This window comes from Myodes glareolus, chromosome 2, assembly GCF_982192425.1.
Source record: "Myodes glareolus chromosome 2, mMyoGla1.1, whole genome shotgun sequence".
Lineage (NCBI taxonomy): Eukaryota > Metazoa > Chordata > Mammalia > Rodentia > Cricetidae > Myodes > Myodes glareolus.
In genome coordinates this window covers 108,329,269-108,357,001 of record NC_142027.1, presented here as the reverse complement: position 1 = coordinate 108,357,001, position 27,733 = coordinate 108,329,269, and the positions used below count along the sequence as shown (strand labels likewise).

Genomic DNA, 27,733 nt, shown 5'->3' with positions numbered 1-27,733 from the left:
CCTCAAGACATATATTGGATAGTATATATAATGTCCATTGTTGAGTAGCATGCTTGACTCTGTCTACTAGGATTCTACTGTCAATTACCAGCCTTCAAGGATGACAAGACATAGCCTAGTATGTGTGTAATAACAGAGCATCATTCATGGTTTTTAATTAGCACACTTTTCTGTAATTTAAACTGTGACTCATAATCCCTGATTAACAAGTCTATTTGAACACCAACATCAAGTTGTGTGAAGTGATACTTTCTTCCACAGCTTTCTGATACATCTTTCAAAATATGCTTTAACTCTTTATGCATTAAGTCAATTTTTTTCCGAGCAAAGTGTTAGATACTTGTAATCCAAACACATATGAGGCTAGGCAGGAGGATAAGGACTTTCAGATTATCCAGGGTTATAGTAGGAGTTTGAAGACAGCCTAGTGTTGTCGGAGACCGCTTGTTCATTCCTGACTCCCCATACCAGCCTTGGCTATATACAAACCCTCAGCTAAAATATGAAACAAACAAAACAAAACATACAAATAAAAACTTGGTTAGAGGAAATGATTCTTTAAGTAAAGTGCTTGCCATGAGAACCTGAATTTGAATTCCAGAACCCATGTAAAGGTGGATTCAGTAGCACACATCTATAATCCCAATACTCCCGTGGTGAGATTGGAGGTGGAGACAGGAGGGTCACCAGAAACTTGCAGGCCAGCTATTCTGCAAATCCCATATCAAAGTGGAAGGCAAAGTCTAACATCCAAGGTTGTCTTCTGACTTCCAGACATATGCTGTGGCACATACATGCCCACATTCACACACAAGAAATACACACACTGCACATACACAAAGATAAACAAATTAAAAATAAAAATTAAGATTTATTTTACCGAATGTGACCAAAGAAAGAATTATCCATTGACTGTAATTAATTTGAGCATATTTGACAATGCAGGGTACGTGAATGAATTTGAAAGAATGGGTAATAGATGACAAACACTCTGGCAGTGGGCCACATGCCAGTCTTTTGCAACCCTTGCCATTCAGATGGACTTTGCAATGCCTGTAGATATGTGACTTTGTGGAACTTCACAACCATGACATATGAAGGCTTCTATCATGGACCACTGATGCAGAGGTGAGTGAGGTACAGCAGCAAAGTCCCTATACTCATCCTGTGTGTCTGTCTTCATGGTATTCTGATGTTAGCTGAACTTCAAATCCCACTAAAACGTTTTTAAGAATACTTTCAGTTGGTTCCAAATTTCTATAGTGTTTCCCATTTTCTATAAGGAGAGGGTTCAATACAATTTGATTGGACTTTTTCATAAAAAATATTTTTATTATAAGCCAGGCCTAGTGAGACAAACCTTTAATCCCAACACTTGGGAGGCAGAGGCAGGTGGATCTCCACGGGTCTGAAGTCAGCCTGGTTTACATAGAGACCTAGTTTTTTAAAAAGGAGATGGTGTATTACTCTGTTGTCCAGGCTAGCCTTGTCTCAGTACAAGTGAAATGTAAGCATCGACACCCAGAGAAGCTGACATTAAAAGTGCTCCTTCAAACACCTCTGGATTATTTACAGTCACAGGACTCCTTACTTGCCAGGGCTCTCTAAGCTTCCCTAGATTAGTACATTTTCTTCACCTGTGTTGAGATTTCTGGCAGACACTGAGGTCTGACTTGTCAAAAAATTTCTCATAATGTTTGAATTTAAATGGCATCCCAGCTATGAGTTTTCAGACAGTGAGATTTTTTTTATGATGGGAAGCTCTTCTGCATTGTTTACATTGATGGGATTTATGCTTGAATGCCATCTCTTTTTTGAGTTAGAGCTTTACTACATCTTTATATTCATATGCACAGGTTTCTCACTTACATGAATTCACTGACTTATAGTGAGGTATAACTTATACCCAGCATCCCTACATTTCCTATGGCTTCTCACCTGTATGCACTCTCTGACAGAGAGTGAGGGATAGCTACTGTATAATTCTTCCTCATACTTTTACATTTATACGGTCTGTTACTGGCATGAGTTTTCTGATGTTGGCTAAGGTGTAATAGCAACACATTTTCCTACATGCATGGTGCTTCTCACCTATGTAAGTCCTCTGTTAATTCCGAGTAGTTAAGAAAGTTCTTCATAATTTGCATCCCTATATTTCTCACCTAGATTGGGTTTCTCAGCTATGTGTGTCTTCTGATGGCGTGTGAGGTATGACTTACGTGAGAAAGTTTTCCCACATTTCTTACATTCAAATGGCTTCTCAGGTTTATGGATTGCCTGATGTCGAGTAAGATATGCTTTAAGATAGAAAGTTTTCCTGCATTCTTTACATTCATAGGGTTTCTCACCGGTATGAGTTGTCTCATGTTGCATCACTTGTGACTTACGAGAAAAGGTTTTCCCACATTCTTTACATTCGTAGGGCCTCTCACCCGTGTGAGTTTTCTGATGTCGAGTGAGGTGTGATTTACGGGCAAAAGCATTCCCACATTCTTTACATTTGTGTGGCTTCTCACCTGTATGGATTTTCTGATGTTGAGTGAGGTGTGAATTACAGAAGAAAGCTTTCTGGCATTCTTTACACTCATAAGGCTTCTCCCCTGTATGAGTTCTCTGATGTTGAGTGAGTTGCGCCTTCAGGTAGAAAGCTTTCTTACATTCTTTACATTCGTAGGGTTTTTCAGGTGCATGGATTCCCTGATGCCGGATAAGGTGTGACTTGTGGCAGAAAGCTTTCCTGCATTCTTTACATTCATGGGGCTTCTCCCCTGTATGAGTTCTCTGATGTTGAGTGAGTTGCGCCTTCAGGTAGAAAGCTTTCTTACATTCTTTACATTTGTAGGGTTTTTCAGGTGCATGGATTCCCTGATGCCGGATAAGGTGTGACTTGTGGCAGAAAGCTTTCCTGCATTCTTTACATTCATGGGGCTTCTCCCCTGTATGAGTTCTCTGATGGCGAGTAAGTTGAGACTTATGGGAGAAAGTTTTCATACAATCGTTGCATCCATAAGGTTTCTTAAGAGTGGGAGTGTGGTATTGAGTGAGACTTGATATATAGAAGTAAATTTTCATTAATTCTTTGCATTCATTTTGCTGTACATCTGTATGAGCTCTCTGATATTGAGACAGTAGAGAATTGGGGTAAAAAGCCTGACTGCATTCTCTGCACTCACAGGATTTATCATCTGTAGAAAGTCTCTGATGTTGGGTGAGGGCTGACTTATCACAGATTGTTTTCCTATATTCTTCACACTCATAGCGTTCCTCACGAGTGTGTGATCTCTGATGGTTGATGTGATGTGACTCATGGTAAAAGGTTTTCTCAGACACTTTACATTCATAAATTTGTTTCTCTGTGTGCGTTTTCTGATCAACTGTGTGTAGTTCAGCATCCAGACAGAAGAATTTGGTGTTTTCCTTGTGTCCCTGGGGTTCTTTCTCTGCATATGCTTCCTGATGTTTCTTAAGGTCTGATTTAAGCATGGGTTTCTTATAATCACATTTATAACCTTTCTCTTCCATGTGCATGTTGCCATGGTTGCAGAGTTCAGTCTTACTTGGGTGTATTTTATGATCTGTGTTCCATTCCAAAACTTGCTTTCTTAACTGAGTCAGATATTGGGCAGGATGTGCTACCTCATCCAAGGATTTACCACAGTCACTGAACGTCCTAGAGATTGCCTGAACGTGAAACTTCTTAGGTGTTAATATTGCTTTTGTGTGGAAGGCATCATCTGGCCCAAAATACTGAAAATGACACTCTGAACACTTCTCCTTGCTGTGGTGAATGGAATGGTCAGGATACGAGAGAACGTCCCATGTTCCATTCAAATCATAAGTTACTTCTGTTACTTGCGTCTCATCAGGCTTACTAGGCAAAGGTACATCTTTCCATGGATTAACAAGCTCCTGATGGAACATTCTATAATAGACTTTATGTCTCATGTTTACATTTGAAATGCAGTTTGAGTCCACATTGAATATTTTTTCTACTTCAACCACATCTTCATTTGGTGTATTTCTCTTGGTGATTTCAAGTTGACCCAAATACTTATCTTGAGATTGCTGTCTTGTTTCAGTCAGGACAGTCCATTTATGGGCATCTAAAATGGTAATAAAATGATCATTTCATAAGCAATATATGCTCTTAAGAATAATATTAAAATGTTGCATTCGACATTCACAGCTATTTACATAAATTTGACTATTGATCTGAGAAATTACACAATGTCACTTTTACTAAAATTGTATCTGGGGATGCATAAACTTTTTTATATATCTTGATTATGGTAGTAATGGTTATGTGACTATATTCTAAACTAAAAGAGTGAAATTTGCCATATGTTAAAACAAAAACCTGAGAGTTAACTTCATACTTTCATACTCCATAGGTCATCAGGCACCTCTGAAATCTTGCTTCTTTGTTTCTCCAGGTAGGCTTTGCCTTTTCACCCCATAGGAAACCTGCCTCATGTGAGAGCTCACTTCTTATGCTGCCAAGCAACTGACTTTATGTCTTGTTCTTTCAGATCCCACTCCCCTTTGATGGCTGCTACACTACCCTTCCTCTCTAGGATACTGCACCCCAAGCCCTCAGTAGGTCCTCTATTTCCACAAGATTCCAGGCTCCTCTAGGATCTCATTTCTTATTGTTACTAGGTAGAACCACTCTCCTTACCCCATAGGCCTTCTGACTCTATAACTAACTTTCCTAGGATCTTGTACTCCCAATCCACCAGCTGATCAGAGCTTAGCATTTAGGTATGGAGAGATGCCAGAAGGCTGTGTTAGAGAGGATCAGCAGGAGGTATGCTGATCGCTGGATGACGGTTAGCATAGACAGTAGGAGACTCTTAAAAGACTGCTAAGGACAGACCCTGCAGTCCTCAATACTAAGCCACAGGGCAAATAAGGCCCCAAACCTCTTACAAATTGGTCCTCTCTTGAACAGTTCACATACCTCCAAGTGAAAAATAAAGGGATTTGAGCCTAAAGACTCAGCAAACACATTACTTCAGATGCAAATCCCTGCACAGAAATCAACATAATTTGAAAATCATGACTACTTGCACTCTCCCAATTACTAACCCCATAGTCACCACTCCAGTGGAATGACCTGGAAAAATTCCAAGACAATAATTCAAAGGAATGATATTAACTATGTTCAAACAAGTTAAAGAAGTATGAATATATTACAAGAAAATAAAAATAGAGCTGGGTGAAATGAGGAAGTCAATATAAGACATGAAAATAGAATTCAACAGAGAGACAGAATTTCTGAAGAAAATCCAAACTGCATCAAATGCTAGAAATTACAAAAAAACTCATTAAGTAAAATAAAAACTTTGGTGGAAAGCCTCATCAGTAGAATGGATTATGTGGAAAACAATTTGAGGGCTAGACAACCAGGGAGAGGAATTGGATTACCCAATAAAAATCAATGATAAATTTTTAAAAAAATGAACAGAACATGGGAGTGCTTTGCAACACCATAACAATGCCCAACTTCTGAATTATTGGGCACACCAAAAGTATAAATATAAAATCATAAAAGAAATGTCCCCAAATCAAGAAAAAGATACACCTCTCCAGGTACAAGGTACAGGTACTCTACAGAACAGCAAGTAAACAGGGAGAGAAAAGCCAGCTGGACTGGGACTGAATGAGCATTTGATCAAACCAGACCCTCTGATTGTGGCTGACAATTGGGGCAGACTGAGAAGCCAATGATAATGGCACTGGGATTTGTCTCTACTGCATGTACTGGCTTTTTGGGATCCTAGTCTGTTTGGATGCACACCTTCCTAGGCCTGGATTGAGGGGGGAAGAACTTCGACTTCCCACAGGGCAGGGTACCCTGCTCTCTCTTAGGACTGGAGGGGGAGGGGGGAGAAGAAGAGGGGGAGTGGGAGGGAAATGGGAGGAGGGGAGAAAGTGGAAATTTTGAACGGTATTATTTGTAAAGCAATACAAAAATTAAAAAAAAGGAAACTCTCCACAACATACCATAGTTAAAATACTAAAAACAGAGTAAACAGCTTCCTGCTACAGCTATACAGTGCCAGAATGTGCTATTCTGCTTGGGGAGGAAAGGCATCAGAGGTTTTGCTCATTGCTAGACCCTGCAAGTTACAATACTGACCTGATTGGGGAGATGTGCCACAGGAATAGCACCAGCAATGATAGGTAAGGGGATTGCCAACAACTTTTTTGCCTGTATATGAGGCTTACATTACAGAAGTATTTTAAGCCTGGTATAATAAACCTGGTCAAAAGCCCATAAATGTTAGTATGTCTTTTTTTAAAAGACCAAAACAGTAGTGAAAGTCCAATCAAGGAAAGTTTGGAATCAGACAGATTCCCTGCTGAGTTCTACAAAACCTATAAAGAAGAGCTGACAATGCTGTCCTCACACTGTTCCATAAAGGAGAGGAACACCACACTCAACTAAAGACATTAACCACTGTCCTGATACCCAAATCTGGGAAGGATACAAGAAAATCATAGGACAATTTTCCTGATTATTGCAGTTGTAAGCATCCACAGTAAGATTCTTGTAAATACAATTCAAGAGCACATTAGGGAGATCACACACAAACTGAACAGCACCACCCAAACAAACTGGATACAGACATGATAAATACGGACAACTGTCAGCCCTGCAATGAAACACCATGACCAAAAAAGCCAATAAGGGAAGAAAGGATTTATTTGGCTGACATTTCCACAACATTGTTCATCATTGAAGGAAGAACTCAAGCAGGGCAGGATCCTGGAGGCAGGAGCTGATTTAGAGGCCATGGAAGGGAGCTGCTTACTACTTTGCTCCTCATAGCTTGCTCAGCCCGCCTGCCTTCTTTCAAAACCCAGGACCAACAAACAGTCCAGGGATGGCACCACCCACAGTGCTTTGGGCCTCCCTCACTGACTTCTAATTGAGAAAATGCCTTACAGATGAATCTCATGGAGCCATTTCCTCAACTGAGGCTCCTTCTTGAGTTGACATAAAACCAGCCAGTACAGGCTCATACATTACCTAGAGAGTGAGACCAGCAGACACCCTCTACCCTGTGAATTTACTCTGGTTTACGCTTCTCAGTGATTCTGCACCTGACCCTGCTCATCAACACAAAAGTGGTCATTTTCTGCATAGAGACTTGGCAAGTGTGCCCAGCGCTTCCTTTATTTTGTAATCATTTCCAACTTTCAGGCCCCAAGAACAGCAGCTTTTTATGGCACCCCCAGAAATGTACAGAAATGCAAAGATTTCTGCATAATAATCTTCAGAGCAGAAAGTTCGACAAAACCCACTGCAAGCACTGGATGGGATGTTTACAGAACTCCAGAGTGGAGGAATGTGGGTCTGCTGGATTTGGGGCTCCTTGCACTCTCCAGGCTAGGTGTGGCTTTTGGTTCCCCTCTCTCTGAAGAGATGAGGTTGGACTTAAGTGGCTCCTATTCTTCTCTGCATTGCCTTTCTGTTTCCTGTCTTTCAGCTATACTCACAATATCTTCTTAATCATATGGTTCATACTCTGTCCTCAGAATCTGTTCTCTCCTTTGTTACATGCTGGTCTTCCTATTCCTAAGTCAACAAAACCTAACTGCCACTTTACTCCTGAACCTCTGATTAATTCTTCTTGTTTCCTTAAAATTTCCACTGGCAACTACAACAATAACTGCAACATTAAAACTTCCTGTAGGCCACTGTTTTTTACATTTGTATATCTACACAAACTAAGATTACTGGTTTGAGTTGCTGTGATAAAGCATCATGAACAAAAACAACTTGGGGAGGAAAGGGTTTATTTGTTTTAAACATCTTGCTCATATTCCACCACTGAAGGAAGTCAGGGCAGGAAATCAAGGCAGGGACCTGGAGGCAGGAACTGCAGCAGAGACCACGGAGGAGCACTGATTACTGGCTTGCTCCCCATGGCTTGCTCAACCTGCTTTATCATAGCACCCAGAACCAGCTGCCCAGGAGTGGCACCCACACAGTAGGCGGGGCTCTCTTACATCAATCAAATCATTCAAGAAAATGATCCACAGGCTTGCCTACTGGCCAAACTGATGGAAGCATTTTCTCATTTGAAGTTCTCTCTTCTCAGATGATCCTGGCCTATGTTGATGACAAAAACACTAACCAGCCCAGTCACGATCCAGTGATTAGTTTGTAAGTAAGTAATTCACTGGAGATTAGTTCACTTGATGCCTTTCCTAAAATGGAATCTCATGCTTTTTCCTCTCCTCTTTTTTTTTTAAATCTTTTGTGACTCTTCTATCTTTTACTTTTCCTTCTCATGCTATATTGCTATCCAAACAATTACAAAGACAACAATCCTTAAACAAATCAAAGAGCAAGAACTGAAATAAAAAACCAACATGTCAACAAATGTCTAGTAGAAATTAGTTTCTGGAAAGGAGGAAAGGGTAAGTGAGGGATGGAGGAAGGGCTAGAGCCCAATTGCTAGAGTGTTTTCCTAGAATGCATAAAGCTCTGAGTTTGATACTTGGCACTGCAAAAAATAAATAGACAAATAGAAAAAGTCTCTAACAAAAAAATTGTGTGAGAAATCTCACACAGCAGTAGTGAGTTTGAGCAGATACAAGGATACTTCAACAACAACCAAACCAAACACGATCAATACAGGGGAATGGTTTAACATGTAGTCCCTGATTTGGAAATTGTATAAAAATAAGTGTCTGATTCAAGAGCCCACTCTGTTTCGGTCTGGCTTTGATAAAAGCTGATGAAACATCTCAGTATGACCAACAGCTGAAGAGCGCATTGCTTGCTGACTCTTGTGCCACAGCATTGACTCACCTGGTAGGCACTGCTCTGTGACTTCGGCACCACTCCACAGGGCCAATCCTTGTTCCAACTTAGAGATCAACTCAGGTTTGGTTAAACAGTGCCCTGTAAATGAGAAATAATAAAAGATTAAGGCCAACTCAGGTTTATGAACAAAAGACAACAGTCCCATTTGAGGATCTTTGCCACACGACTGAATTAGAACTTGTGTTAGAGTAGGTTTGCGCTGCAGTCTTCACTCCCTGGAATATCACCTTATGGGGAATTACACTGTATGATATATAAAACCCAACATAATGATGTAGGAAAACTTGAAAGAAACAGAAAAGGTGAAGAAAAACAAAACAAAAAAACAGACACTGGAATGGAATACCTGTCTTAGGGTTTCTATTCCTGCAATGAAACATCATGACCAATAAGCAAGTTGGGGAGGAAAGGGTTTATTTGGCTCACACTTCAGCATTGCTGTTCACCACTGAAGGAAGTCAGGACAGGAACTCAAATGGCAGGAACCTGGCAGCAGGAACTGATGCCGAGGCCATGGAGAAGAGTTGCTTATTGGCTTGCTTTCCATGGCTGGTTCAGACTACCTTATAGAACCCAGGACCAGAAGCTCAAGGATGGCACCACCCACCATGGGCTAGACCCTCCCCCATTGATCACTAAATCAGAAAATGCCTTACAGGTGGATTTCAAGGAGGCATTTTCTCAGCTCCTTCCTCTGATGACTCTACAGCTTGTGTCAAGTTGACATACAAAACCACCTGGTACAATGACTCATGATCTTTAAGAGAAATGGAGAAAGTAGAGATTGATCACAAAAAAGAACCAGCCAAAAGTTTTGGAAGTAAAGGCCTCAGTTCATGAAATCATAAAAGCTGACAGATGAAATCACAGAGCTCATTAGTTAGGAGAACACATTTTAGGGAACTTAGAAATAACCCAGGCAGGCTTACTAAACTGAAAAAAAAACCAGCAAAGCTATTGATGGACATGAAGTGCTCTGGAGAAAGCAAGCATTTCATCACAGTGTTCAAAAAAAAAAAAAAGGAGAGGGGACATCAACACACAGATTGAATTTAAGGATTTAATGTCAAGAGGATGTTTATGTTCAGATATAGGAGAATGCTAAAGAACTCCTACCAGACTGGACTAATAATAATTTTGAGTCATATTAGAGTCAAACTGACAAAACTCCATGACAAAGAAAATTCTAAAATATACTCGAGAAAAACCCATAGTTACTTTGAAAACAAAAGCCATTAGAGAAATTTGTCAGTTTGAATGAGAATCGTCCCCATAGACTCACATATTTGAATACTTGGTTCCCAGCTGGTGGAACTGTTTGAGAAGGATTAGGAGGCATAGCCTTGTTGGAGGAGGTGTGTCACTAGGGGTGGACTTTGAGGTTTCTAAAGCCCACACAAGTCTCAGTCTTTCTTTTTCTTTCTTTTTTTTTCAACTTGTGGCTAAGAAGCAATCTCTCAGCCACTGCTCTATCAAACCTGCCTATGTGCTGCTGTGCTCCCTGCCTTTACGGTCACAGACTCACCCCTGGAAACTATAAATAAGCAAGTCCCAAATTAAAGATTTGGTTTTTAAGTTCCTTGACCATAAAGATTCCTCCCAGCAATAGAAAAGTAACTAAGATGGGTCTCAACCACTGTAGCTGTAACCTTACAGAGCATCACTACAGTGATTTCAAAAGTTGACATGGACCCAGCAAACAAACTACAGACCAAAAGACCGAAGTTCTTGGCAAGTCAGAATGGAATATAAAAATATACTAAACAATGATTCTATTTTTTATTTATCTTATTTTATGAGTGGTTTGCCTGCATGTATGTCCATGTATTATGTGAATGTCTGGTACCCATGAAGATCAGAAGAGGATACTGGATCCCTTGGAACTGGAGGTATGGATGGTTGTGAGCCACTATGTATGTGCTGGAAATTGAGCCTGGGTCCTCTGCAAGAGCAACAAGTGCTTTTTAACCATTTAGCCATTTGTCCAACCCCTAAATTGAGATTCTCTGTAACTTGTTCCAGGGACACAACTTTCATGTTATGGAAAGTCACAAATGTAAACCACCCTACCAACAGAATGAAGAATATAAAGTCACATGAACACCATCATCCCTGCCTAAAAAAGATGTGAGAAAATTCAACATACTATCTTCATGAAACTCAATAATTAGAGTCAAATAGAGATAGAAGATTGATACCTCTATACCATAGGGTTTATATAGAACAGACCCACAGTCTACAGGTTAATGAATGAGAAAAAACAGAAATTATTTCTTCTAAGCTCTCAAACAAGACAAGGATGTACTCTTTAAACCTTCTTCTTCAATGTAAATAAAGCAATTATAGACATAACAGTAGAGTAAGGGAAAGAAATAAAAGGAGTTAAAACAAAGGACAATGTAAAAAATGTCTTTTTTGTAGGTTAAAGATTTTTATATAGAAGATAAATAAACAAAAAACAAAACAAACAAACAGAAGTAAAAATAACAGCTGGAAAAGTTGAATCACTTCCCTTTGGGAACAAAACACAAAGTAAAAACTGAAATTCCAAATGAAATTGCATGCTTATTGGTAAAGGAATTTCTGAGAAATAAATTCAGAATGCAATCCAATTCATAATAGCTATAAAATATTTTTAGTATTTATGTTTCTTATGTTTCTGTATGCTGTGTGTGTGGGTGATGGTGTAGGCCAGAGGAAGGAGTTGGATACCTGCTCTCATAGGGAGTTACAGGCAGTTGTGAACCACCTGATGTGGGTGCTGAGAATTGACCTTGGAAGAATAATAGGTGCTCTTAACCACAGAGTCATCTCTCCAGCCATTATAAATTATTTTTAAAAGTTAAAATAATTTTGTAATTTATTAACCAGGATACACATTGAAATGCCAAAATAGAGAAAAAGGTTTAAGAAGACACACACACACACACACACACACACACACACACACACGAAAAATACCTCATATTCATGGTTTAAAAGAAATTTGGTAACATTTCCAACTAACCAGTACAAAGGCCTCAGAGTTTAGAACCAGACTGGTACATGGACTGTTTGCACATATGTCCAATGGACATGCTACTGAAGTACCAAAACCATGCATTTTTGTTATTGATTTCATATTTTACCTTTTAAAATGATTTGTTTTTATTTTAAAAATTGTATGGACTTGTGTGTGTCTGTGTGAGGATCTGTACATGTGAGTATAAGTACCTACGGAGGACAGAAAGGGGTGCTGGATTCCCTGAAGTTGGAGCTACAGTTGGATGTGAGTCACCAGATGTACCTGCTGGGAACCAAACTCAGGTCCTTTGCAAGAGCAGCAAGTGCTCTTAACCACTGATCCATTTCTCTGGCCGGTTTTTCATTCTGAAATAGTCTCATGAAGCCTAGTTTGAACACATTATATAGATAAAAATAATTTTGAACTGCTGATCCTTCTGCCTCCACCTTCCAAATGCTAGGCTTACAGGAGTGGAATGAATGGTAGTTCACACCTGGTTTTAAAACCTTTGGTCTTGTGCTCATTACAGTGCTGTCCACAAAGAAAAAAAAAATGTGTGATCAATGTAGGTGTCCATCAACACAGAAAGAGTAAAAACTAGTACATATAAAAATGGAACATTTTTTATCAAAATAAATGAAAATTCTGTCCTAGTGACACGGCAGGGAGGGTGTTACAGTTTTAGTAGAGATAGTTCCTCTGTGATCAGTCACCACTATCTTGAAGTAGAGCAACTGTAGCCTACAGGAGACACTGGCACAGTCAAGACAACAGAACTGAACCATACAGCAAACATCTAGGTCTAGGACAGAGGTTCTCAATCTGTGCATTGTGACCCTTTGTGGTCAAATGACTCTTTCATAGGGGTTGCCTCAGACCATCCTGCACAGCAGATATTTACACTATGATTCATAACAGTAGGAAAATTACAATTATGAAGTAGAAATGAAAATAGTTTTATGATTGGGGGGTCAACACAACGTGAGGAATTGTATTGTTTTAAAGAGTCACAGCATTAGAAAGGTTGAAAATCACTGGTCTATAATAGTAATGGGAAATTAACATTCCCTTTTAAGACGGTCATTTATACTTCACATGAAATTTCAGTAATGGCTCCCTCCTGCCTAATTGCACATGCTCTTAATAAGCTAGCTTTGGAGCTCCAGCAAAGGAGAATTGATAGATACTTCTGTCAGCTCCTTATTATTTGGGGTGGGAAGAGTTCCTTCTATGTCTCTCCAGGAAAGTCGCAATACATAAGTGAAATATATTGGATAAAAAAAAGACAAAAATAAAAACTAAGAAAGAAATAATGAAAGAAACAAAAACCAAATGGACAATGCTGCAAGTTCTTATAGTTGAACACTTAAGTTTTCATTACAAAGAAGTAATGAAAGAAATAGTGGTCACAACATATGGGAAAGTTGTAGGGGAGGGGGTGGTTAGTGCATCCTGGGATACAGTGAAATGGAGGAATAATTTTAAATGGCTGTATAGTCTAAGTACTACATGTCAGTTGAAAATGTATAATATCCATTAGTATGAACAGATATTACCAAACTTGCAGAGTCAGACTCACCCAACCACACCAGGCTCTTGTAGTTCTCCAGCATCACATCCCTGTAGAGGGTCCTCTGAGCAGCATCCAGCTCCTGCCACTCCTGCCATGTGAAGTCCACAGCTACATCCTCAAATGACACCAACGACTGCAATGACACACTTCTCATCAACCCAAGTCCTTAGCCTTGAGAACATAAAATCAGAGTTCATGCATGTATTTGTATCTCTCTCTATGTCTCTCTCACACATACACACACATATACCGCATACTATTGTCTTGCTAGTATTTCATAGAAAGTACAGCTTGATTTATATTGTTTTATATGACAAAGAAAATTGAATACAAATACACTATCTCTAGTTAATTCATGAATTAAAAAAATTGCAGAGTTGACCAGGCAGAGGCGGGTCCTCCCTGTGGAGCTCTCCCGAATCCTGTCCCAGCCTATATCCAGGTACACCTTCCTCTCTTCCCCCCTACCCTCTGGGGCCACAAGATCTCCCCAGAGCTGCTCCCTTGCACGCTGGGCCTGGGAAGTGGGCTCAGGCCGGCAGGGGCAGTTCCTTTGCTTTGAGAGCCTGCCTGAGGACAGGTAAGCTCTGTCTCAGCTCAGCCACACTCCTGGCCAGCAAGAGACAGTGATCTTCTAGCAGACATCTATTGGAGGAGGGGTGAGTTTTCTCCTGTCCTGAGGGCTTTGGCTAGGAGGAATTCAGACTTTCCCTGCCCCCCTCGACTTTCTGGTCACCAGGCAGAGGCGGGTCCTCCCTGCGGAGCTCTCCCAAATCCTGTCCCAGCCTTTATCCAGGTACACCTTCCTCTCTTCCTCCCTACCCTCTGGGGCCACAAGATCTCCCCAGAGCTCCTCCCTTGCACGCTGGGCCTGGGCTGTGGGCTCAGGCCGGCAGGGGCATTTCCTTTGCTTTGAGAGCCTGCCTGAGGACAGGTAAGCTCTGTCTCAGCTCAGCCACACTCCTGGCCAGCAAGAGACAGTGATCTTCTAGCAGTCATAAATTGGAGGAGGGGTTGAGTTTGCTACTGGCCCGAAGGCTTTGGCTAGAAGGAATTCAGACTTTCCCCGCCCCATTCGACTTTCTGGTCACCAGGCAGAGGAGGCTCCTCCCTGCAGAGCTCTCCCAAATCCTGTCCCAGTCTTTATCCAGGAACACCTTCTTCTCTTCCCCCCTTCCCTCTGGGGCCACAAGATCTCCCCAGAGCAGCTCCCTTGTGCACTGGGCCGGGGCTCTGAGTGGAACCCGGCAGGAGGGAGTGCCTGTGTTTCAATAGACTACCTGCTGAAAGGTAGACCTTCTGTCAGTGAAGTCCCTGCCCAACAAGGGAACCTGACCCGGTAACAGAAGATCCAATAGAGAGCATTTGAAGGAAGAGATGGGCAAACGCCAAGGCAAGAACTCCTCCAACAATCTAAAAAACAACATGAAAACACCAGATACCAAAGACCCTACAATAGAAGGTCTTGAACCTCTTAATTCAGAAGAAGCGGAAAAAAAATGCCATTATGAAAGCAATAGAGTCCCTTAAACAGGATATGAATAACTCCCTTAAAGAACTGGATGAGAAGTACAACAAAAAGATTGAAGAAATGAGTAAAGAAATGGATGCGAAATATAACAAAAAGTTCGAAGAAATGAGTAAATCCATGAATGATACACTGGGAAACCAAGAAAAAACAATCAAACAGGTAATGGAAACAGTTCAAGAATTGAAAACTGAAATGGAGTCAATGAAGAAAACACAAAACAAGGGCCGGCTGGATATGGAAAGTCTAGGTAAACGAACAGAGACTACAGAATCAAGCATAACCAATAGGATACAAGAGATGGAAGAACGAATCTCAGAGTCTGAAGATACCATAGAGAAAATAAATGCTCTGATCAAAGAAAACAGCAAATCCAATAAATTCTCATCACAAAACATTCAAGAAATCTGGGACACAATAAAAAAACCAAATCTCAGAATAATAGGGATCGAAGAAGGAGAAGAACTGCAGATCAAAGGCCCAGAAAATATATTCAACAAAATTATAGAAGAAAACTTTCCCAACATAAAGAATGATATTTCTATGAAGGTTCAAGAATCATACAGAACACCGAATAGACTTGATCAAAAAAAAAATCCCCTTGCCATATAATAATCAAAACACAAAACATACAGATTAAAGAAAGAATATTAAGAGCTGCAAAGGAAAAAGGGCAAGTAACTTATAAAGGTAAACCTATCAGACCGGACTTCTCTATGGAAAACATGAAAGCCAGAGGTACTGCAGAAACTAAGAGACCATGGATGCAAACCCAGACTACTATACCCAGCCAAGCTATCGTTCACTATCAATGGAGAAAACAAAATATTCCAAGATAAGAACAAATTTAAACAATTCGTAGCGACAAACCCAGCCCTACTGAAAGTAATAGAAGGAAAATCGCAACCCAAGGAATCCAACATTGCCAACATTACCTACAATAACTCAGACATCTAGCGACCCTTCACGAGCTTAACTCAAAAAAGGGACACATACAAACTCTATTAAAAAAATAAACAAAAAATAATAATAACCGGAGTCAACAACCACTGGTCATTAATATCACTTAATATTAATGGACTGAATTCACCTATAAAAAGGCACAGACTAAGAGATTGGATACGAAAACAGGATCCAACATTCTGCTGTTTACAAGAAACACACCTCAAACACAAAGATAAACATCTACTCAGAGTAAAGGGCTGGGAAAAGGTTTTCCAAGCAAACGGACCTAAGAAACAAGCAGGTGTGGCCATTTTAATTTCCAACAAAATTGACTTCAAACTAAAATCAATCAGAAGAGATGGAGATGGACATTTTATACTCATAACAGGAACAATTCATCAGGAGGAAGTCTCAATCCTGAATATCTACGCCCCTAATATAAAGCCTCCTACTTATGTAAAAGAAACACTTCTAGAACTCAAGGCAGTCAACAAACCACACACACTAATAGTAGGAGACTTCAACACTCCTCTCTCACCAATGGACAGGTCAATCAGACAGAAACCTAACAGAGAAATAAGAGATTTATTGGAGGTATTGAATCAAATGGACTTAACAGACATCTATAGAACGTTCCACCCAAATAGGAAAGAATATACCTTCTTCTCTGAAGCTCATGGAACCTTCTCGAAAATTGACCACATACTGGGTAACAAAGCAAACTTCCACAGATACAAAAAAATATTACTAACCACCTGTGTCTTGTCAGATCACCATGGATTAAAGTTAGAATTCAACAACAGTGCTACCCCCAGGAAGCCAACAAATTCATGGAAGTTAAACAGTCAACTACTGAATCACCCCTGGGTCAAGGAAGAAATAAAGAAAGAAATTAAAGTCTTCCTTGAATTTAATGAAAATAAAGACACAACATACTCAAACCTATGGGACACTATGAAAGCAGTGCTAAGAGGAAAGTTCATAGCACTAAGTGCCCAATTAAAGAAAACGGAGAAAGCACACATTGGAGACTTAACAGCACACTTGAAAGATCTAGAAAAAAAAATAGCTGATTCACCCAGGAGGAGTAGAAGACTGGAAATAATCAAACTGAGGGCTGAAATCAACAAAACAGAAACAGAGAAAACAATCCAAAGAATCAATGAATCAAAAAGCTGGTTATTGGAGAAAATCAACAAGATCGACAAGCCCCTATCCAAATTAATCAAACGGCAGAGAGAGAACATGCAAATTAATAAGATTAGAAATGAAAAGGGGGACATAACCACAGACGCAGAGGAAATTCAGAGAATCATTAGATCTTACTACGAAAATTTATATGCCACAAAGTTGGAAAATGTACAAGAAATGGACATTTTTTTAGATAAGTACCATATACCAAAGTTGAACCAAGACCAGGTGAACAATCTAAACAGACCTGTCAGTCGTGAAGAATTAGAAGCTGTTATTAAAAATCTCCCTACCAAAAAAAGCCCAGGACCAGATGGTTTCAATGCAGAATTCTACTGGAACTTCCAGGAAGAGCTAATACCTATACTCCTTAATGTATTTCACAATATAGAAACAGAAGAATCATTGCCAAATTCTTTTTATGAGGCTACACTTACCCTGATACCAAAACCACACAAAGACACGACCAAGAAAGAGAATTACAGGCCAATCTCACTCATGAACATTAACGCAAAAATACTCAATAAAATACTGGCAAACCGAATCCAAGAACACATTAGAAAAATTATCCATTATGATCAAGTGGCTTCATCCCAGAGATGCAGGGCTGGTTCAACATACGCAAATCTATCAATGTAATCCATCATATAAATAAACTGAAAGAAAAAAACCATATGATCATTTCATTGGATGCTGAAAAAGCATTTGACAAAATTCAACACCCATTTATGATAAAGGTGTTGGAGAGACTGGGGATACAAGGATCATACCTAAATATAATAAAAGCAATATACAGCAAGCCGTCAGCTAACATCAAACTGAATGGAGAGAAACTCAAAGCCTTTCCTCTAAAATCAGGAACACGACAAGGCTGTCCACTCTCTCCATACCTCTTCAATATAGTGCTTGAAGTTCTAGCAATAGCAATAAGACAACATAAGGGGATCAAGGGGATACGAATTGGAAAGGATGAAGTTAAACTTTCGTTATTTGCAGACGATATGATAGTGTACATAAGCGATCTCAAAAACTCTACCAAAGAACTCCTACAGTTGATAAACACCTTTAGTAATGTGGCAGGATACAAGATCAACTCCAAAAAATCGGTAGCCCTCCTATACACAAAGGATAAAGAAGCAGAGAGGGAAATCAGAGAAACATCACCTTTCATGATAGCCACAAATAGCATAAAGTATCTTGGGGTAACTCTAACCAAGGAATTGAATGACCTATTTGATAAGAACTTTAAGTCTTTGAAGAAAGAAATTGAGGAGGATACCAGAAAATGGAAAGACCTCCCCTGCTCTTGGATTGGGAGAATCAACATAGTAAAAATGGCAATTCTACCAAAAGCAATCTATAGATTCAATGCAATTCCCATCAAAATCCCATCAAACTTCTTCACAGACCTGGAGAGAACAATAATCAAATTTATATGGAAAAACAAAAAACCCAGGATAGCCAAAACAATCTTATACAATAAAGGAACTTCTGGAGGCATTACCATCCCTGACTTTAAACTCTATTACAGAGCAACAGTATTGAAAACAGCTTGGTATTGGCATAACAACAGAGAAGTCGACCTATGGAATCGAATAGAAGACCCGGGTATTAACCCACAAACGTATGAACACCTGATTTTTGACAAGGGAGCTAAAGCTATACAATGGAAGAAGGATAGCATCTTTAACAAATGGTGCTGGCATAACTGGATGTCAACCTGCAGAAGAATGAAAATATATCCATATCTATCACCATGCACAAAACTCAGGTCCAAATGGATTAAAGACATCAACATTAATCCGACCACTTTGAACCTGATAGAAGAGAAAGTAGGAAGTAGTCTACAAGACATAGGCACAGGAGACCACTTCCTAAGCAGAACCCCAGGAGCGCAGACAATAAGAGAAACAATAAATAAATGGGACCTACTGAAACTGAGAAGCTTCTGTAAAGCAAAGGACACTGTCAGTAAGACAAAAAGGCTACCTTCTGACTGGGAGAAGATCTTCACAAACCCCTCAACAGACAAAGGTCTGATCTCCAAAATATACAAACAACTCAAGAAACTAGACACTAAAACTCTAATTAACCCAATTAAAAAATGGGGTACTGAACTGAACAGAGAATTCACAACAGATGAACTTCGAATGGCTAAAAAGCACTTAAGGTCATGCTCAACCTCCTTAGCGATCAGGGAAATGCAAATCAAAACAACTTTGAGGTATCATCTTACACCTGTCAGAATAGCCAAACTCAAAAACACCAATGATAGCCTGTGCTGGAGAGGATGTGGAATGAGGGGAACACTCATCCATTGTTGGTGGGAATGCAAACTTGTGCAGCCACTGTGGAAATCAGTGTGGCGGTTTCTCAGGAAACTGGGAGTCAACCTCCCTCAGGACCCAGCAATTCCACTCTTGGGAATATACCCAAGAGATGCCCTAACATACTACAAAAGCATTTGTTCAACTATGTTCATAGCAGCACTATTTGTAATAGCCAGAACCTGGAAACAACCTAGGTGCCCCTCAACAGAAGAATGGTTAAAAAAAGTGTGGAACATATATACATTAGAGTTTTACTCAGTGGTAAAAAAAACAATGGCATCTTGAATTTTGCATGCAAATGGATGGAAATAGAAAACGCTTTACTGAGTGAGGTAAGCCAGACCCAAAAAGAGGAATATGGTATGTATTCACTCATAAGTGGATTCTAACCGTAATTAAAGGTCTTTGAGCCTATTATTCGTGATCCTAGAGAAGCTAAATAAGAAGGTGAACCTGACGAAAATCATGTAGCTATCCTCCTGGAGATTGGAAAGAGACAAGAGTGCCAGGTAACCTCGGGTGCATGGGGGGGTGAGGGGGCCGTTGGAAGGGGAGAGGGTTAGAGTGAAAGGAGTAGGGGAGGAATGGGGAAAGATCGGGGGACTGGGATGGGGGGGAGGGAGAATGGATAGATATGGGATCAGGGAAGTATATACCTCAACTAAGGGAGTCATTTTAGGTTTTACAAGAGACTTGAGTATAAAGGGGATCCCAGGTCCAAGGAGAGATCCCCAGATTGTTCTCTGAACAGAGGAGAGGGTGCCTAAACCGGCCTTGGCCCACAACCATACTGATGAACATTTTGCATATCACCATAGAACCCTCATCTGGCGATGGAGGGAGATGGAGGCGGAGACCCATGTCGAAACACTGGACCTAGCTCCCTAGGTCCAAAGGAGAGGCAGAAGGAAGGAGAACGTGAACAAAGAGGGCAAGAGCAGAGGAAACCTTCATCTGACGTTGGATGGCGATACAGACGGAGACTCATATTGGAGCACCGGACGGAACCCTTCACGGTCCAAATGAGGAGCAGAAGGATGAAGAAAATGAAAAAAGAAATCAGGGCTGCGATGGGCGTCATCACCCACTGATACAAGGGGACTGATCTAATGAGAGTTCACCAAGGCCAGCTGGACTGGAACTGAATGAGTACGTGATCTAACCAGATTCTCTGAATGTGGCCGGATTCTCTGGATGTGGCTGGCCCGGAGTCTTTCTGAAAAGCCATTGACAATGACACTGGGACTTGTTTCCTCTGCATATACTGGATTTTTGGGATCCAGTCTGTTTGGATACTCACCTTCCTGGACCTGGAGGGAGGGGGGAGGAACTTGAACTTCCCACAGGGCAGGAAACCCTGACTACTCTTAGGGATGGAGAGGGAGGAGGAGAGGGAGTGGGGGAAGTGGGAGGGTGTTGGGAGGAGGGGCGGAAATGGAAACTTTTATAATTTAATAAACTTTTAAAAAAAAAACTTGGAGAGTTTCCTAGGAATCACAATACAAACAAAATCCATAGATGAACACATATGGATGAGAAGTTTTTGTTACTTTTAAAATAAAATTAAAATAATGGTGGTGCAAGATGGATGGCACAGCTGTTGAGAGCACTGGGTGGTCATTCAGAGGACCCAGATTCAATTCACAGTACCTACATGGCAGCTCATAACCATCGATAACTCCAGTTCTGGGGGACCTATTACCCTCTTCAGACTTCTGTGGGCACCAGGCATGCACATGGGGCACATAAATATATGTAGGTAAAGCACTCATTGTGCTGGATAGTTTTATGTCTGTGAGTTGAGTTAGAGGCTAGCCTGGTCTACAGAGTGAGCAAGGACAGTTCTAGGACAGTCAGCACTACACAGAGAAACCCTATCTCAAATTATGCTCTAAAAGCAAGCAAGAAAAAAATGGGTTGTAGGCAGGCTTATAAGGCATTTTCTTAATTAGCAATTGATGGGGGAGGCCCAGTCCATTGTGAATAGGTGGTGCCATTCCTGGGCTGGTGGTTCTGGGTCTGTAAGAAAGCAGGCTGAGCAAGCCATGAGGAGAAAGCCAGTAAGCAGCATTCTTCATGGCCTCTGCATCAGCTCCTGCCTTGAAGTTCCAGTTCTGCTTGAGCTCCTGTTCTGACTTCCCTCAGTGATAGATGTGGAAGTTTAAGCCAAATAAACCTTTTCCTCCCCAAACTTCTTTGCTCATGGTCTTTTGTCACAGCAATAGAGACCCTAAGACACTCATATACATAAAATAAAGACTTTTAAAAAAAGAGTAACAGGGTTGGGGAGATGGAGCAGTGGGCAAAAAACATCTTTTACGCAACTGTGTGGACTTGAGCTTGAATCACTAGAGCCGACATAAAAAGCTGGGCATACTGTGTGTACTTGTAGTTCAGAGGACAACCAAGTGTAAATGTCAGTTCTCTATTTCCACTATAAGGACTCTAAAGATGGCATTCAGATTTTAGGCTTGATGACCTTTCACACACTGAGCCATCTGCCCAGCTCCAAATTTTGTAATCTGTAAAACTGTGAAGCTTGGTATAGTTTAAAAATATATTCATGTTCTTTATGATGAAATAGCATAATAAACACCATCTAGCATTGAAAAAAAAAGATCATAAACTATAAAAAAAAACCCCTTGGGCATGGATGTATAATTGCAATTGTCACACTGGGGGAGGGGAGCTGGTAGAGACTGGTGGATCCTGAGAGCTCACTCCTAAGTGAAATAGTGGGCTTTTAGTTCAGTGAGCATGGTCTCTGAGAAAAACAAAATGGAGAATGATAGAGAAAGACACCCAATGTCTATCTCTGGCTTCCACATGTGTATGCATACTTGAACATTTAGGTACATGTTCTACCCACACACACACATTTCTCTCTCTCTCTCTCTCTCTCTCTCTCTCACACACACACACACACACACACACATATACACACACACACACACACGCACACAGAGAGGCAGAGAGACAGAAACAGTTTATATAAATGTAAAATTTAACTTAATAAAAATTAAATTAAACCTGAAAAGGAACAACCCAATGAAAAGGCAGACATTGGGACTGTGGCACAGAACTATGGTACTGTGTGTGCCCAGCAGGTATAATGCCATACATCCTTACTCCATTCACGAACAATCTGAATGGACAGTTCCATATGTTTCAAGAGTCTCTCCATGGCAAAAACGAGTTGACAGACTTCTGTCTACTAAGAATACCAAGTATCCATGAAAACTCGTACACACAAAATAGGTAAGCAAATGCAATTTTCAAAAAAGTTTGGAGGAGAATATAAAAATCCCAAATACAGGAAATAATGTAGAGGTATTGAAAAGGAACATATCACAGAGAATATCAGCAATTCCAGGCAACTTCAATAAGGAAAATGGCATGTTGATTTGTATTATATATTTAAACTCATACCTCACATCATAGTGGAGACATCCTATGAAATGTTTCCTCAGTGATTCTGACATTCTGCAAACATTACTAAGTAAACTTATACAAACCTCAGTTACATGTTATAGCCACTATCATATATGAATCTACTGAGAGCATAACATCTTGATGTGTCACATGTCTATATGTTATTAAGTTGGCAATTAGATGAATAAATAGAATAAACAGAACTGTGGATATAAAGATAGAGCCCTTAAAAACATCCTTGTCTTTTAGATTCATAGGTGACAGATTGGACTGCATCATAGGAAAATAATCCCTTTCCAATGTTAACTACTGAAACAGTGGAGTAACAGTATGGCTACAAATGTTTGGATACCCTTTCCTCATACCATGTAGGAAGTTATTCATAAATTAGAAATCTAAAATCACACTAAGACATCCAAAAGGTGTTATTGGAGGTGTAGTGGGAACACAAAAGTGTTATGGGCAATCTCTTCAAATATACACAAAGCCATATTTTTTTAAAAAAAATCATAATTTAAAGTACACTAAAATAATTGTATTCATCAAATAAAACAAAGAGTAAAAAATGAAGTGGCCCAGTGGAAGAAACCAACTGTCTCACATACATCTGATAAGTTTAAATAAGGAAGGAAAATAGCCAAGGGATTTGAAAAATCTGTGTTTTTTTATTTTTTATTTTTTTGAAAAATCTGTTTTATATAGTAAGTATGTACATGTTCAATAACCATAAAAATTCAGAACACATTTAGAAATGAGAAAAATATATAAAATGAAATTACAAGACAGAGAAACAGTATTGATGAACACATGGAACACCTGAACACAAACTCAAGATGAAATGTAAGCTGTCATTTCTTTGGAGAAAATGGCTATGAAAGAGGCAAAATATTATCTGTCACAGGTATAAATTTATGCCATGATAACACAGAAGACACAGAAATAATCACATAAGAAGCTGAAATCCTGGGAACAGAGACAAAAGGAGATACATTCAGGAAGGGACACATAATTATGTGGCCTAGGTGACAGTCACCTTCAAGGTCTTTTATGAGTAGTTAACACTGAAGCACAGGCTAAGTTTTGCATAGATATCATATGCTTGTGATATTTCACCTGGACATAAAATTTGCAAAGGAAATAGGCAGAACTTATTAGAAAATAAAAATTCAGAGAGGCACATATAAGTAACCAAGTTATATATACCATCTGTGTTGAAAAAACTGTAAACATAACCTTTTCCTCCTCAGTTAAATAATATTATCCCATCAGAATTTCAACATGCTTAATTTTTAATAGAAGGAAAAGAACCACAAAAACCCTGAAATTTTTCTTGAAGGTTTAATATATGCGTGCATAAATAGATAATATATTTGTGTACATGTGTATATCCATAGTATATATAATATTAACCTAGAAGTAAGAGCAATAATATGGGCTATTATTACGTGATACTAACATGGTATGCAACTCTAATACTATAGTAACAAACTCCAAGGAATCCCAATATAAGTAAGATCCATTGATGGATTTATATGGATGTGAGGTTTGTATTAAGAGTAACAGAAACACATGTATCAACCCAACCATATTTTTTTTTTAAAAAAAACATTATTAGAGAAAAAATAACCAAAGACTGAAAGCTGTGGCATCCAGAATGGGTGGGCAGCCTTTCCTAAGTTCCCCACTCTCACCCCTTCTCATCCTGTCTACAAGGTCCACCTCCTGGAAGGAGTTTAATACCCACGAAGTGTCTTGGTCTCAATGTATCCCACTTCAAAGAAGTAATCCTAAACCTGAGAACTCTAGAAGACAGGAGACTGGGCCTGTGCAAATGGCAATGAATCACAGTCAAAACGAACTTTTTAAGGTGGACGCACAGGCACTTCATTGGACCTCAACTCCCACCATTAATGAAGTTAAAAGCCACAAGCCACTGCTACCCCAGAAGAGGTTTGAACACTCTTCCGGTGGTGACTTGAACCCCACCAGGGAGTGGTTACTGCACAGAGCAGACCTCCCGTAACACTCTTCCGGTGGTGACTTGAACCCCACCAGGGAGTGGTTACTGCACAGAGCAGACCTCCCGTAGCTTCAGTACAGAATAAAGCCGTGCCGGACAAGTGTTTGAAAAGACCTGGATAGGGCAAATGAGGAATCCTGGTACATTGCTAATGAGAATATAAGTTATGCAATACAGTTTGTGTTCCATTTCAAAAAACTAAGTGGAACTACTATATAACCCAAACATTATAATATTGGTTATGTATTCAACTAACAATCAATTTGCCAGAGAAATCCTTGGGACTAGAGAGACAGCTCTGCAGTTAAGAGCAGTTGCTGTTCTTCCAGAGGACCTGAAACTTTGTTCCCAGCATCCATATTAGGTAGCTCACAACCTGCTACAACTCCAGTTCAGGGGATCACACCCCCTCTCTGGCACTGTTCTCACTGGTGCACATGCATACATACACTCAGGCACAAATACACACACACACACACACACACACACACATGCACGCACGCGCTTAAAAATTTGTTAAAATCCATTTCTCTGGTACCTAGAAGAAAACAAAACTTTTTTTTTTTTTGAAAAAGAAATTGTGTTTGAGATATACCATGAGAAGCGATTGGGAGGCGTTCGGTGCAGCCTTTCTGGGGAGCACCTGTGGGAAGCCAGGGGCGCGCACAAATGGTGGAAAGGGAAGTTACAGTGTTTGGGAGTGTGGGCGGGGATGTGGAATTTGAAGAACCAGGTAACCAGACTTCAGAAGAGCTGGCCTAGGTTCTGGATTTGAGATCCTGCTTCCCATACATCTGTAAAGTCCAGGGACTAGGTGGAACATGGAGAGGACGAAGGGGCTGGGCATCTAGGGAACATACCTAGCTCCTTTTGTGAATGAACGTCACATTGAGAGACTCTCCCCTGATGAGCCACCAAGTCCTCGCCACACGTGATCCGGAGCAAACAGGCAGCCAGCGCAGAGCAGCCCTCGCTGTGAGGACTCCAGAGCCGGCTGCAGTCGTCACAGCGGGAGGGACAGGACGCCATGGCTCGGACAGACCCACAGCCCAGGGGACTCTGCACGGCCGCCCGCTCCGCCTGGCAGCGGACCCCGATCCTCCACAGCGCTTCCCGCTCGCGCACCGCCACCTCCGGGCGCCACACGCACACTCACCATGTCCGCCTCTCGGTGCCGCCGGCGCCCTCCTACCATCGCCCTGCACCCACAGCGTCACGGCGCCACCAAAGCTGCGCAGGAGCTTCCTGGGCAGCAGACACACAGCCCAAGATGGAGGGTCCCAGACAAAGGCCTGGCAACAAGCAGAGCCCGCCCCCGTCCACCGTCTGTGTGTCTGATTGGACATGCCTCAGTCCACTGCTTTCGATTGGGCAGTCTTCGCGTCCTGCCTACTGAGTGACAGTAGTTGTCGCCAACGCACGGTTAGAGGAGCCTAGGATGACAGGTTCTCAGGTGCAGCTGCTGGGGACTCTGGCCCCGTCAGGTAAATACATGTATGTGTATATTAGTCACAAACGGGAAGAAGACATCAGTTTTCAAAATTCCAAATTTTCTGAACTCTATTCTCATTAACTTAACCTTCAAAATAGAAAGAGCTATCTAATGCATTTTTTTTTTTGTATTCAGACTAAAAATTGGAAAGAAACAAGCGAAATCAATTTTGGTGGCACATGCCTGTATGTACTTTTAAAACTTGCAAGGTAAAGGCAGGGAAATTGCAATCTCAAATCCAGTTTGGCTACAAGATGAGTTTTATGCCATCCTGGAATGCATATGTAGATCCTGTCTCAAAACAAAGAACTATAACCCATGTGAAGGACCCCAACTTCATTGGGGTCACAGTTAAAACTGTGGTTTTAACTTTAACCACAGTTATAACGCTCTGCAAAGGTTTTCAGATAGCCAGCTTCATTAAAGGCCGGGATGCTGAGCAAATAACAGGCTTAATTAAGGGTCTCTGGAATCCAGTGCCTCTGAATGCTGAGCAAAGACACCTGAGCAAAGACAGCCATATCTGGCTGCGAGACAGGAGATTTGTGGATTGGTCATAGGAACAAAGAAAGAGAAGATTGCGAGGCCTGAGTCACGTAGAAAGCGAGGCTCGTCACAGTCAGGGGCTGTGCAAATCAGACATCTAGTCGCCAGCCAAGCTAGGAAGGCAGGAAGAGATAAGAAAAACAGGTAGCACAACCCCCCTCCAGGTGGGTCTGGACAACCCCCTCCTTGGTATTTAGGTAAAAGGTCAGGAATGTGCCACTCAGCTTAGCCTTATTTAAATTGACCAATGAAATGAAAGCTTTTCTGCTTCTGTACCCGCGCTTTTGCTCCCCTATAAAAACCCCTCATCCCCCCCCCCAACCTGCAGGTGCGCAAGTCCTCCGAGAGACTTTGCCGCCCACAGGTGCCTGTGTATCTCCAATAAACCTCTTGCTGCTTGCATCCGGCTGCGTGCCTTTGGCTGATCTTTGGGTTTGGGGTCTCCCCCGAGGGAAGACGCCCAGTGGGGGGTCTTTCAGCCTTTCACATGAAACGGATGGTAATGGCCCAATGCACTTAAACATATCTTTATAATCTTATCAGTGTAAAATTGGTGACTTTTATGTTCTATTGGGACAAAAATCTTCCAAACTCAGCAAATGTTTTAATGTTGTAGCTCATCTCAGTTTAGAACAGCTGCATCATCCTTCTGAGAGCTACGACTCTCCTGATCTCAGGAAGTAGAAGGGACTGTTATGCCAAAGGGGAGGGAATAGAAGTCCCCATTGGTATCTATCCTGAAGCCCAGAGAGGAGAGCCACAGCAGCCTGAAAGAGAACAGAGAACTTCAAACAGAACTGCCCACAGGCAAACCACTGCTTCCCAACAGC

At 40.8% G+C, this 27,733-nt stretch overlaps 1 protein-coding gene across 2 annotated transcripts; it reads right to left on the bottom strand.

The window, feature by feature from the left end:
- Nucleotides 1-851: 851 nt before the first annotated feature.
- LOC125398807 (uncharacterized) lies at nucleotides 852-26,157 on the bottom strand. 2 transcript variants are annotated; one of them, XM_085682852.2, is made up of 4 exons: nucleotides 26,022-26,157; nucleotides 13,426-13,552; nucleotides 8,828-8,920; nucleotides 852-4,103 (listed from the first exon to the last, which is right to left on the bottom strand). In XM_085682852.2, the coding sequence occupies exons 1-4, from the start codon at nucleotides 26,058-26,060 to the stop codon at nucleotides 2,122-2,124; spliced, it is 2,241 nt and encodes a 746-aa protein (XP_085538978.2). In that variant the 5' UTR covers nucleotides 26,061-26,157; the 3' UTR covers nucleotides 852-2,121. The 2 variants fall into 2 exon arrangements, with proteins under 2 accessions (XP_085538978.2, XP_085538985.2); XM_085682859.2 differs by having other exon boundaries at nucleotides 13,426-13,590; nucleotides 26,022-26,154.
- Between the last annotated feature and the right edge of the window lie 1,576 nt (nucleotides 26,158-27,733).